Source organism: Papio anubis, chromosome 5 (assembly GCF_008728515.1).
Source record: "Papio anubis isolate 15944 chromosome 5, Panubis1.0, whole genome shotgun sequence".
In the NCBI taxonomy this organism is placed as follows: Eukaryota; Metazoa; Chordata; class Mammalia; order Primates; family Cercopithecidae; genus Papio; species Papio anubis.
In genome coordinates, this window is record NC_044980.1 from 6,902,370 (window position 1) to 6,916,224 (window position 13,855).

General features: G+C 38.0%; 1 protein-coding gene across 14 annotated transcripts in view; it reads left to right on the top strand.

The window, feature by feature from the left end:
• MTRR (5-methyltetrahydrofolate-homocysteine methyltransferase reductase) overlaps positions 1-13,373 on the top strand; it is a 31,303-nt gene extending 17,930 nt beyond the window's left edge. For all 14 annotated transcript variants that reach the window (XR_004183634.1, XR_004183639.1, XR_004183637.1 and 11 more), the window contains 7 exons: positions 1,341-1,521; positions 3,582-3,624; positions 4,942-5,128; positions 7,950-8,068; positions 9,082-9,174; positions 9,283-9,465; positions 12,154-13,373. Coding sequence is in view for 8 of the 14 variants with exons in the window: in XM_009208137.2 (XP_009206401.1) it covers positions 1,341-1,521; positions 3,582-3,624; positions 4,942-5,128; positions 7,950-8,068; positions 9,082-9,174; positions 9,283-9,465; positions 12,154-12,298 (951 nt within the window). In the remaining 6 variants the exon portion in view is untranslated. The remainder of the gene's footprint in view (positions 1-1,340; positions 1,522-3,581; positions 3,625-4,941; positions 5,129-7,949; positions 8,069-9,081; positions 9,175-9,282; positions 9,466-12,153) is intronic.
• Positions 13,374-13,855: the final 482 nt, after the last annotated feature.

Genomic DNA, 13,855 nt, shown 5'->3' on the forward strand with positions numbered 1-13,855 from the left:
ATATGTGTAAAGTGTGTGTGTGTATGTGTGTGTGTGTATATATGTGTGTATATATATTGGTGTGTATATATATGTATACCTGTTTTTTTTTTTTCCTCAAAAATAGTATGCTCATTGGAAAAATTCTGGATACAGAAATAACCTAGGAAACCAAAGTATTTTATAATCAAACCCTCAGAGTTAACACTTGAATTTTGCTTTCCTGAGGAAAATATGGGGATCCATATTGTATGTGCTGTTCTATAACTTGCCTTTTTAACTTAAATCGAGAATCTGTATATTTCAGGATGGAAAGAGTTTTAATGGATACTGTGGATACACCATTATTTGTTGATATAATTGTGGGCAGTTGAGTCATTTTCGCTTTTTCACTACTAAAAAAGAAAGGCAAACTTTCTTGTATTAATTTTTGGACACTTACTTGAAGTATATTTGTAAAACAAATTCCTTGGAGTAGAATTGCTGTTTTAAAAATATTTACATTTTAAATTGTAACAATGTTTGTCAGCTTGCTCTCCAAAAACAGTGCAGTATTTCCTGTTTTAGTACCATAAAGTTTTCGTAGTTCTAAAGTGAAAAAAGTATGTTAAAGGATTTAAAATTGTGACTGTTTTAGCTTTTAATTTAGAAGATTGTATTGGCTTTAGAATTTACAAACTGTTATTGATGGATTTTTTTATTATCTTCCAAAAAAGTCTAAGCAGAGATTTGGGGCGTCCATTCAGCAGCGTTTCCTGAGTCCTTGTTTTTGTTCAACACTGAGTTTGGCATTTGGTGTAATTTGTTAGTGTCTTGGTATTTTAGACAGAGATTCTTCAGCTAAACCTTTGGAAACCTGTGACTCCTTTGGGAACAGTGATTTTGTCCTCCCTGTTAAGGAAGTCCAGGACATAATCGTCTTGAGCCATGGAATTTAAAGTAGCAGTACCCATTAGCATTTCACATAACATTTGATGCGAATAATGACACTGAAGTGCTTTGTTCCTAAAGAGCCCTTGAGAAATAAGCTATGTATGCATGTAATTAATAGCTTGTAATTGCATTGAAATAAAAAATTCTTATTAGCAAGTTTGATGTTTTGTTTGGGAGTTTAGACTTTGAAAATTGGGATTCAGAATTTTATTATTTTTATTTATTTATTTACATTGTGAAATTTTTCTAACAGGTCAACATTAAAGCAAATGGTAAATTAAGTTCCCTCCTCCTGACAATAGCTCCTAGTGGCTTTCTCATTTTTTTCTTGGGTAATTGGGCGCATCCCCAGGAAGACACTGAACTGAGTATTCTAATAGCTCTACCCACAAATTGTGTCATAATTTAAGGCGGGCTCCTTTTTGTAGGCATTTTTGCGAGCCCTTGTGGACTATACCAGTGACAGTGCTGAAAAGCGCAGGCTACAGGAGCTGTGCAGTAAACAAGGGGCAGCCGATTATAGCCGCTTTGTACGAGATGCCTGCGCCTGCTTGTTGGATCTCCTCCTCGCTTTCCCTTCTTGCCAGCCACCGCTCAGTCTCCTGCTTGGTGAGTAGTCGCTTTCGCAAGCACCGTGGTGGCTGTTCGTGCACTGACAGGCGGGCCACCTTTCTGTAGTAAAGAAAATTTGCTGCTCTTGTCTTACCCTTTGTATTCTATGCATAAAGAATACATCTAAATGATGGTGGTGATTGGTAAGTAAACATCTTATATCTTGTTCTCAGGGTGCTGTGACATCTGTGTGCCCTTCCAGAAGTCACACAATTCCCCTTCCAAACCTTTGGTTTTTCTTTTTTTTCCTTCCAGCAGTGTCACTATCATTTTCTCTCTTAGTAGAGTCACTTGTTATTCTCTTTTTTTGCCTCAGAATTGAGCATCTTTTCTAATTTAACTTTTTTCAGAAAGGTTGTTTAGCTAAATGTCTAAAAATGAGCTTTCTATTAAAAAGTTACCTTTTTCAGAGCTAATGAACATCATACTGAATTGATAGAGGTTGATGCAGTCTGTGCTGTGTGCAGAATGCAGAAATGCCCCCATCTGAGCCAATCCAGATCGAGGGTCCTTCAAGAGCAAAAGGGGCCTATGTCGTACCAGTGCAAGTCGACATATTCATGGTACTGCCAGGCAGAGAACCATCCCATTTCAGATGAAAGGTAACCCATTTTTTTGCCCAGAGTGACTCTTCTAGTCCTCATACTCCAACAGAAGAGACCTAAGCGTTTTCCCTGAGCAGTCGATGTCCAGGGGGCCTCTCTGTGGCTCTCAGGAAGGGATTGAAAATGCTTACTGGGGTGAAGACTGGGTGCTTTATAGGACTTCAAAGCCTTTATTACTTTCCTGTGCTTATAATTTTGTCATCTCCTTTCCCGTAGTGGTAAGTTGTCATGCCTTTAACATTTGCATTTTTCTTTGGTGACACCAAAATGTGTATTGTCCTTTTTACTCTTAGGCCAGCAAGATCCTTTTCGATGCCCAGTACAATTAAAGGCACCCTCCTCTGCAAGTCAGGGCCTGATTTCTCCTCCTTTTTCTTAGTGTTCTTTCCACTTAGGACCTCCCCAAAATGGTAAGACCATGTTGCTGAATGAGGCCGCTCTTCTCGCCATCCTGTCCTAGGCTGGCCCTCTCACCCTCTCCAGTGAAGTCTTTGGAACCACAGCAGGATTAGGATGACAGAACACAGGGTGGGGAGTTCTAAGTAGTGGAAAGTTCTCTTGTCATATACTATTTTATTTCAATTCTTTTCATAGATTTTTTGTTACCTTTTAGAATGTTTGTAACAATACCACATATTACATAGTTATATAAAAAAATTAAAGTCATTGGGACTTATAAAAAATTATATTATTTTCTAATTTCTTTAAGAAAAATTAAAATATCTAAAGCTTAATATTAAGTCGAACACCCTACTAAACCTTATTTTGATGTTTAAAACTCTAAGCCATTATACGTAGACCTTTTCAGATTTTCAGTTAAGTAACTGCTAAAAATAAAACATACCAAAACGTAAAACATTTCGAAGTTTATTAGTGGATAGTTCAACATTTAAATACAGATTATTTAACCTGTTTTTGAAAGAATACCTGTGTATTTTGAAATCACTGAATTTTTTTTATGATTTTTTAAAAACCAAACACTTAAATTATTTTAAATGTAAGATGGAAAATTTTCAAGCCTAAGTATTTTCAGTAATTCTTGAAAGAGTAGCCTTTAATCTTTTGGGATCATGACTTTATTTTAAATCTGAAAACTGGACACCTCCCTGCAGAAAACTGCACATACCTAGTAAGAGTTTGCTGACTCCTCGCCTCTGAAGCCACCTCATGGACCCATTCCTAGGAGCCTTTGCTTTCAAAATTTAGCATTTGGATAGAAATACTGACAAGAGTAAGGAAATGCGTCTTATCTCGTTTTTAACTTTACGAATTGAAAAAAATAGTAATATTTTACTTGAACACAAAGAATTTATACTTGCTCTTAACTATGATTTAAAACTAGAACATGATTTATTTTGAGTATTCTAAATAAGATGTGGATTTTTTATTTTTTAGGTAAGGTTATTTTCAGTAGTAGTGAATTAATACTTGCTTGTTTTTATTTTTTTCTAGAACATCTTCCTAAACTCCAACCCAGACCATATTCGTGTGCAAGGTACTAATATTCATTCACATAATATATAGCATCATTGTCCAAAATCTTTTGGCACTCAGACTTCCAAATCCTTAGAGTTTACTAATTTATTCAGTGAAAACTTAGCTGATTTATGGAAGACAGTACCAGGCATAATAAAGCAGAAGAATCACAGAGCTCCTGTCCTCTGGGACTTCATAGAATTTAACGTCTTGGGTGGCTCCTGACCGCCCAGCACTGTTTGCCCACCTAGGAGTCTCAGGCTCCTCCACATGCTTCCTCTGTTGGTGTGCCCAGCCCCCATCACTGAATGGCAGCAGAAGGTAGGGGAGACAGAAAAGTTCCACTATAAAACATTTGATGAGGCTGGGTATGGTGGCTCATGCCTGTAATCCCAGCACTTCGGGAGGCTGAGGCTGGCAGATCACAAGGTCAGGAGATGAAGACTATCCTGGCTAACACTGTGAAACCCCGTCTGTACTCAAAATACAAAAACAAAATTAGCCGGGCGTGTTGGCGGGCGCCAGCTACTCGGGAGGCTGAGGTGGGAGAGTAGCGTGAACCCAGGAGGTGGAGATTGCAGTGAGCCGAGATCGCGCCACTGCACTTGAGCCTGGGCAACAGAGTGAGACCCTGTCTCAAAAAACAAAAACAAAAAAACATTTGATGAGCACTGACTTGTAGCATTCTCCCTCTGGCCTTCGTTCCATTGCATAGCCTCTGCCGTTTTCCCGTCTGGCTCTCTGTTTTGCCTTTCATTAATAATAATACAAGAAAGTGCGCCATTCTTTTGGTTGAAAAAGGAATTAAGAATGAAAAGTTCTTTCGCATTATATACCCTGTAATGTGAAAAGAAATCTGTTTTTGTAGGGATATCTTTTAAAGATGTTTTTACTTTGAATTTTTAGTTTTCTCTTTTCTGGGTGTATACTTCAGTCACTTGCAAGTTTTGTGATCTTACCGGTAGATAATGTATGGATATTTGTTAGAATTTATCCCCATTTCTTCACATGGTAAAATGTCTTTATAATATTGACTGAATGAGTCTTTTACATGAAGATCCTTAGGGCATATTACTTTTTATAAATCTCATCTAGTCCTAGTGCAAGCAAATAAAATTGGAAACTTTCTTGAATAACACAAAATATAGGGTGTGAGAGTGTGAGGGTTGGGGGCAGTTTTTAATTATGTAATGATAGCTTTCCTCTATGAGGATTTGGAAGGTAGGTTAGAGCCTATAAGGAAATATTTCTAAACTGAGTGAAAAAAGGATTGGTTTGACCCATGTGTGTAGTCGTACTGATACCGAGTTCAAAACTTGTCTGTGTATCTTTGCAGCTCAAGTTTATTTCACCCAGGGAAGCTCCATTTTGTCTTCAACGTTGTGGAATTTCTGTCTACTGCCCCAACAGAGGTTCTGCGGAAGGGAGTGTGCACAGGCTGGCTGGCCTTGTTGGTTGCTTCCGTTCTTCAGCCAAACACATATGCATCCCATGAAGACAGCAGGAAAGCCGTGGCTCCTAAGGTAAGAAATTAGTACCTTCACCTCAACATTGTTAACTCATACTCTTTGTTTGATTAGAAAAAAACAATGTCTCACCCACATCATTCATTACTATCATAAGAACATTTATGCTGTTCTTGAATTTTAAAATCTCTATTGCAAGAGCAGAAACTGTTTACTTCCATTTACTCTCTAACTAGTGTGTGTATTTTCTGAATATGTCAAGCATGAATTTTATATAGTACGGTCTTTGCTTGTCCTGTTCATGGAAAAGAGGACCTTTTATGTTGATATTCTTCGTACATCGGCCTAGGGAGGGGTGGAGAAGAGTCTAGAAGTATTTAAGGGGGGTGATGAGAGACAGTCTCATTTTATGTTTAAGGTGTATACTGCCTCTCAAATAAGTAGTTTTACAATGGGAGTCTGAGGGCAACTAAGGATTAATTTTATATTGTCCAGTTTTGGCTAGTAGGATTCCCGCATCCCTGTTTCTCTCCTTTTGTTATCTGTGGTGTCTGACATCTGAATTTGTGCCATTACTGAGAATGGCACAAATTCAGTAAATACTTTTACCACACCTAGGAGTAAAAGGTTATGTGATTTTCTCAACAGATTGTGGACACTTTACACCTGGACTTGGTGACACCTGTTTTTATGTTTTGATATGGCACTCAGCAGAATTTCGAGACCATGTGTGTAGGGAACAGTTTAAAGTTGTCCACAAGAATGGTTGAAATAAAGCAACATTTCAGGCTTTCTCATGAAGTCCTCTTTCTTCATGGTAATGAAGAAATCAGTGATTCACTTGGAATGTTGTCTTAGGACAAGTTTGGTTTCTTTAAGTTATTAGAGGCGAAATGTTCATAGACCTTAGGGGGAATTAGGACTTCCTGGGATATACTTGAGAGGATGAGGGATGATTGCTGCTTGAAGTTGCCCTTTAACTTGGTATTTTTCCAGTCTGCTGCCTGGAACAGAGAGGCGCTTTACTGTGTTCACTATACATCGTATATTCATTATGCATCAAAATACTAGAAACCTTATAGAAACTTTCTTTTTTGAGAAGAAATATTATAGTACTGATATACAAGTATATGTCACATGGTGATTGTATAAAGATAGCAGATGATCTCCAGAACGTTAAAAACAATGTGTGTCCATCACGTATCATAAACACTAAGCATGGGTGCCTTTCACCTACTCCTCCTTTTCTCCCTCCCTGTCTTCCTCCTTCCTTCCCCATTTTAACAGATTTTTATTGACTGTCCAATCTATATGCAGTAGAAGTGCAGATGTGAAGGATATAATTTAAAACTATCTGAAATTCCCTATGCTTGTGCCATGTTTTATTACAAATTATAGAGAATGTTGACCTTTGCAAGACCTGTCACATGCCCTGCCCTACTACGGCAGATAGTACAGTTGTTCACAGACTAACCCTGCCACTGGTGTTCAGCCTGGCTGTGTGAAGGACATCTGCCACATCTAAGCAGGAGCACTAAGCTTGTGGGTGTGGCATAGATTGTCTCTCTTCTTCCCAGCTGCCGTGATACTCTCTCCACATAGACCCCCAAGTGAAGCAGCACCACAGCCTTCGAGGAAGAGAGCCCCAAAACATAGAAAGTGTGCTGTTGTCACAGGACCTTTGCACATGTGTTGTCTTTTCTGCCAGGAATATGCTGTGGCATGGCTAACTAGCTTGATTCACATCGTGGTCAAAGGTCTCACTGTAGACATGGGCCTTCTTTGGCATTGGTGTTTGAATTACAAGCTCACTGCCACACCCATCATTTCCTTACCTTGTGTCATTTTGCTTCCTAAGACATTAGGAAGTCATTACCCATCATTCTGTGGATATACGTGGTAATGTGTATGTTTATTTTCTTTTTCTCTCACTAGAATGTCAGTTCCATAAAGACAGGGGTGTTGTTTTGTTCATTTCTGTATCCCTAATGCCTGTCATAGTGAATACTTTCAGTAAATCTGTTAAATGAATGAAGCGAATAAGGCAAATGTAATGTTAACTAGTTTCATTCCCAAGTAAGAGCAATAATGAGACACAGCTCTGCCATTCCTTCATTTAAAAGGTATGGTGTTCAGGCTCTTCATTACTTCTACAGTTGTCCTTGAGTTAAAAGTTAAAATGTATACAATTACACTGCCAGGCAAGGTGGAGGGGAATCCTGTCATTCTTAAACCTCGGTACCACTCACTATGACTTTTGCATATGTCAGTGAAACTGGAAGTGAAACATACTCAGATTGATTCAGAAATATATTTTGAAATTTTAACAAAAAGATTTTGTTAGTTATATGATTTATTTAGTTATGACAAAAATAATTCTGGGTAGTATTGGACCTGGAATAGCAAATACAGCACCATTCTCTAGAATATTTGGAGCAGCCCCTTAATTTCTTTTTAAGGTGCCTGACTTTTATTTAAAATTTTTCAACCTCATCGTGATGCTAATCTTTATTGTCTTCATATTTAGGATACCTTTCTCCATAATATATACTGTTGTCTGCCCACCAGAAAGCAGATCTTATCCATGGACCAAGAAACATGATTTGATTATTGTCTATTTAGTGTTCCACCTCAAAGACACAATGCCTATCATTTTTTAGAACATTTTTTATTTCAATAGAAAAGAAAAATTTGCAAGACAAACTCTTTCTGTAGTGACAAATGTGCTCATGGTTTCAGTAAAATCTAATGCTGCTATTTAGTGATGTTTCTTTGATGGGAATTTTCCCTTTCTGATTTGTTTAGCAAAGATCGTGTTGGTTATATACTCTTTCCTAGGTTTTCTTTCATGCTTACCACATTTGGTTTAATATTTCAGATATCCATCTCTCCTCGAACAACAAATTATTTCCACTTACCAAATGACCCCTCAATCCCCATCATAATGGTGGGTCCAGGAACTGGCATAGCACCGTTTATTGGGTTCCTACAACATAGGTATGTTCTTTTTTTGGCTAATGGGAAAATGTATTCCTGAGGAACTGTTTTGGATTCTTTAGTCGTTTTTAGGATAATTGGACTTTGATTGTAAAATTTTTATTTAAAAAATTATTATTCAATGTGTGATAACATAATTTGTCAGCATGGGAAAAGGACACACACAATGTAGTAGAGATTTTGCTTTGTACTAGAACTTCCTTTTTTAATTGTGGCACTTTTAGTATTTCCTTTCTCAGCTACAGTGTGGTTTATAGCATATGTGGTTGGGGACAAATATTGGGCCTACCTTCGTACTGTGATGATGTACAGCTATTGTATCTATCCCTTAATTGGATAAAATTGGTAGTAACAGATCCAATTATAGTAAAAGTTTCAACATTAAACTCAAACATCAGTAAATTTCAACAGAATATTAATAAGTGTAACTTTATATCAGAACAGAATTATTTGATATGAAATAAAATCAAATTGTACTTCTGCTTATATTTGAGAACTAATGCGCAAGTCTTGGGTACTATTCCTCAGTAGAGTCCTGTCCTTTGGACAGTTATTTTACTTCGTTTTAAGTTTTTCCTTAAGGAAGCAAAAGCGTGATCACAGATGTCTCTGTCTCATCAGTGTGGTCATCATTTCATCGACACTTGACACATTCTACCTTTCACAGCCCTGTGCCACTTTTCCATAGTGAGAGTTCATTTATTCATAAAATTGCTATTAATATTATTGAATGTAGAACTCTCTCTGGATCTCACAGTGTGATACTTTGAATTGTCCTCATTTTGTGTACGTCGTATGTAGCCGCTTCTCCACACACTTGCCTAGCGTGGTGCCTGCTGGAGTGATCATGACAGCCTGTGGAGAGTAAAACGCTGATTAAATGACTGAATGTTCAATTGCAGAGGTGGATTTTACAAATCTGTCTGAGTTTGTTGGTGATAGTTCCTAATGAAAGAGATTGGTTTTACACATTCCTTATATCACACACCTAAACTTTTTTTTTTCCTACTTAGAGAGAAACTCCAAGAACAACACCCAGATGGGAATTTTGGAGCAGTGTGGTTGTTTTTTGGCTGCAGGCATAAGGATAGGGATTATCTATTCAGGTATTGTACAATCCCAGTATTGTACTCAGCCACTGAGTGTACAATTCTAATTCTCAGACTTTTTCAACTTGACAACCTTTTAGTGATCCATTATATATTATATTTCAGAAAAGAGCTCAGACATTTCCTTAAGCATGGAATCTTAACTCATCTGAAGGTTTCCTTCTCAAGAGATGCTCCTGTTGGGGAGGAGGAAGCCACAGCAAAGTATGTGCAAGACAACATCCAGCTTCATGGCCAGGAGGTGGTGAGAATCCTCCTCCACGAGAACGGCTGTATTTATGTGTGTGGGTGAGTCGTTATCGTGCCTAAGTCGGGTAGGAGAGGGCCATCGGTGATGTCTGTAGAAGAAACAAAGGACTGAGAAGCCAATAATCTAGATATGTAGGGATAAGACATTTGATTCTTAAGTACAGGAATAGAAATAACAGTTCTGAAATGATTTTGACATATTTACTAGCCCAGAAGTTGTTATTATCAGGTAAATAGTGGTGAAAGTTAATGCTTGCATTGTACATTCTTGGTAACTTTTACATACCTGTTTTTCGCCTCTGAAAATTGCACTCATGTTACAACATTAATCATGTGAATTGAAATCTCCAGATTGATTTTGTTGTATATAAGAATAGGTGATTTGTGCTGTTATGAACTGTTAATAACTAAGAAAGAAAAACTATGATTTTGACCCTGAGAATGTGGATACTAGGATTCTTTCTCTTCTAGGCATAATTCGTGGTGATAAAGTTGACAAAAACCCAGAAACATTCTGTGTTACTAAATTTGATCTACTTTCTGAGGCAAAATCTGTTAGAGAAACCCATAATTGCCGAAGAAAAATTGTTTAACACTTATTTGCTTATTTTAATGAGACTCAAAAAATTTCTGCTAGTGAAAAAGAATTTTTAAAGTAAGAAATTCACTTTTTCATCCAAATACATTCCTGGGATTCAACACATTCTCTGAGTCAGGTTCTTTTGTTTTTTTCAACTGTAATGCAGAAGACAAAATACTGGCATCCTGACCCAGAACATATGTATAAATACAATTGAAACAAGTTTCATGAAACAAAACTTAACATTTTCTGTTTAGTTTTTATAACACATTCTGATCATTTCTCTTCCATTTTATTTAGTTTGCTTTAAAAGCTAGCTTTGGCTACTAAGTTGATTTCATGTCCTTTCAATAGATTTTGACTCCTAATTGAAAAACATTGCTTTAGGTCGATAAAGGGCAAAAATTCTAGACATTGTTTTGGTTTACATTTTCCTTAGCTTTTAATGAAGTATTTAGTCTGTATTTAGTCTGCATTTTGTTTGGCAAGGACAGTGCCATTGGTGGTCAAATAGAGTTTTAGAGATGTACCTCTAAATAGTAGAGGCAGAGTTAATTGTACAGATCACAGATGACTGGTAATTGAGAACTTGGAGAATATCTTAAATGTCCAGACTCTTTTAAAACATTATTCCAGAAATAACTCCTCCCAATCATTGGTGTTTCACTTTTCACATTGGTGAAATGCACTTGGAAGCATTAATAGCAGTGGTCAGAGGGCTCAGAAGGAAACTCTGGGTCACTTGAACATTGACGGCCTATCAGGGAAGCGGGAATGAAGTAGACAGAAGGAACAGCCACCGAAGAAGCAAAATTGTCCCAAAGCCAAGAGGGTGCTGTCTCAGGGAGGGAGCCTGTACTGCTGATGTGTCAAGGGAGAAGACAGCGGAGCAGGCTCGTGGGGTATAAGTTCCTGGGAGAAGCGGATGGGAGAGCCTCTTGAGAAAGGTGAGACGGCCACCACAGACACCTCTCAAGAAATGTCACTGTGAGGCACCAGGACATTTTCAGTTCCTAACATAGTGGAATCTTGTCTGACACTTTGCTTCATTCAGCAAACACCCAAGTGCTGGCTGAGTGCTTGGGCACATTCAGATGTCGATAGGTACGAGGATGTATCGGTTTTTGTGTTGCTATAGAGGAATACCTGAGACGAAAGAAAAAAGATTTAATGGGCTCATGGTTTAGGCTGTATAGGAAACATGGTGCCAGCACCTGCTTCTGGTGAAGACCCCAGGAAGCTTCCACTCTGACAGAAGGCAAAGGGGGAGCAGGCACCTCACATGGCAAGAGAGGAAGCGAGAGGTAGGGAGAGGTGCCACACTCTCAGCCAGATCTCTCAGGAATGCAGAGGGAGAACTCATTACAGTGAGCATAGCAACAAGCCGTTCATGAGGGATCCGCCCCCATGACCCAGACGCCTCCCGCCAAGCCCCACTTCTAACGCTGGGAACCACGTTTTAATATAAAGATCTGGAGAGGGCACACATCCAGACTGTATCAGAGGATAAGTGAGTTACACTTCCTACTCTCAAACAACTTGCTCCCTGGTGAGAAAGCTGCACATAAACAGACGTTTCTAACGTCGGAAGTGTTCCAGAGAGCACTGCAAGAGCACCCAGGAGGGGTACCTCCCCTGTCTTGTAAACTGAAGAGTTAAGAGGTAGAAGCACTTCAAAAGGACCTGGCACATACTAAGTCCTCGATAAAGGTGTCTGTTACTAATTGTATGTGCATAAAGACCTAGAAGTGTGCAAGAGATCTGGTTCCCTTCAGGAGTACGAGTCTACTGTGTGCTTTGAGAGTGGAAGGCAGGGAATGAGGGACGAGCCAGCAGGTGGGCCGGAACCAGGCGGGGCCTCAGATGCTTCTCTGACACCTAGGAAATTGTTGGCCTACTGTCGGGACCTGGAGCCTGTGGAGGACTGGGATCTGTAGAATCGTGTGGTCAGCTCTGCCTCCTACAACAGTCACCGTAGATGAAGGCCTGGCCTGGGCATGAGTGAGGCTGGGAGGTCTGTGTGAGATGTTCCAAGAAGAGGGAGGGAAGAACTATGGTGGTACAGTCAAAGGGAATTAGACTTGTGAATTAAGGAGGATTTAGTAAAAATGCCTGCTTGTAAACAATCATCTTATTTTCTTTTTTAGAGATGCTAAGAATATGGCCAAGGATGTACATGATGCCCTTGTGGAAATAATAAGCAAAGAGATTGGAGTTGAAAAACTAGAAGCAATGAAAACCCTGGCCACTTTAAAAGAAGAAAAACGCTATCTTCAGGATATTTGGTCATAAAACCAGAAATTAAAGAGAATTAAGCTTTTTTGACTGAAAGTACTAGAAGTCAGTTTTACTAGTGCCAGGACTTTAAATTTTCAAAAGAAAATTTTCTTTTAGCATTTCTTGGAGGAGATGGAGTGGGGATTGGATTATTTAACAATATAACAAAACTTCCTGATTTGATTTTACACGTCTTCCATCTATGCCCTTCCTGTGCCTGTGACTCTCCCCGAACTGCCCTGTTGCCTGTGGGCTCTCCTGAGCTGAGGCCGCCTTCAGTCCCCATCAGTGCCTCCTTGACTTCCCGGAGAACTTCACAGAGACTCTGTCCTTCCATGCAGAGGCTTCCTGAAATAGGGAGACTGACTGAGTAGCTCATTCATGTGAACTTACAGTGCCAACATTTAAAAAAATATGAAAATGATTTATTTTTGTATGATGTATACCCATAAAGAATGCTCATATTAATGTACTTAAATTACACATGTAGAGCACATCTGTTACATGTTTATATAACTATCAAATGGTTATTTGTTACTAAAGCTATATTTCTGATAAAAAATATTTTAGGATAATTGCCTACAAAGGGATTTATTTTCATGATGCTGGAAATATGAAATGTATTTTAAAATTTCACTCTGACATATGATTTATCTATCACCATTACTTTTTTTTAAGTCACAATTTCAGAATTTGGGAACATTTACATTCAATTTACAGGTACCAGAACGTACATAGTTTAGTAAAAAGATACAGCCTTTTTCTTCTCTTTTCAAACTTCTTTTATTTCTGCTGCTTGGCACAGTTTTGGGTTTTCCCACACTCTTTATCTTGATACCACTCGAGCTGTGTCCTGTACCTAAAATACTGACTTGAGTATCCTTGTATTTTTAGATTCCCAGTTTCTAATTCTCTGTTATAATTTGCCCAAACAAAACAAAATAACAAAGGATTATAACTTTTTTCCACTGTTCTAGTATATGTTGTATTTTTATTTGATAGCTTGGCATTTAAAAAATTTCTGTTGAAGGCTTTTGATCCTTTTGAGAAATAAAGATCTGAAAGAAATGGCATAATCTTAAAATGTAAATTTTTGTGGCTGTTTAATCTCTTCTCTTCATTATTATATATTTTTTAATAGAAGCCAATCTAAAAATATGGGATAGGAACATATACTAAGCAAGTACTGTGTAACATGCATAATTATATGTGTAAGTTGTATGTATCAGCCAAGATATACTTAAGGTGAAAACATTAAAAGAGACAACAATATTCCTTATTAATAAGATACAACAATCAAGAACTTGTGTCCACCTACCAATAATATCTATAATTACATGACCCAAAACTTTTATCTATAAAAAGAAACTGACAAATAGTCAATCATAACTTGGTGTTGGAAACTGACCTAAGCCAATTTGTTTATACACAGCATCCAAGTTATGTCTAGAAACTGCTAGATTATCTATGTTTTAGGTGGGTATCGTTCAGCTGCTCCCTGCAGCCTTACCAGCTAGTGATAGTGAAAATACATTTCATTATAAATGCTGCTGTACATACAGATACATTTAT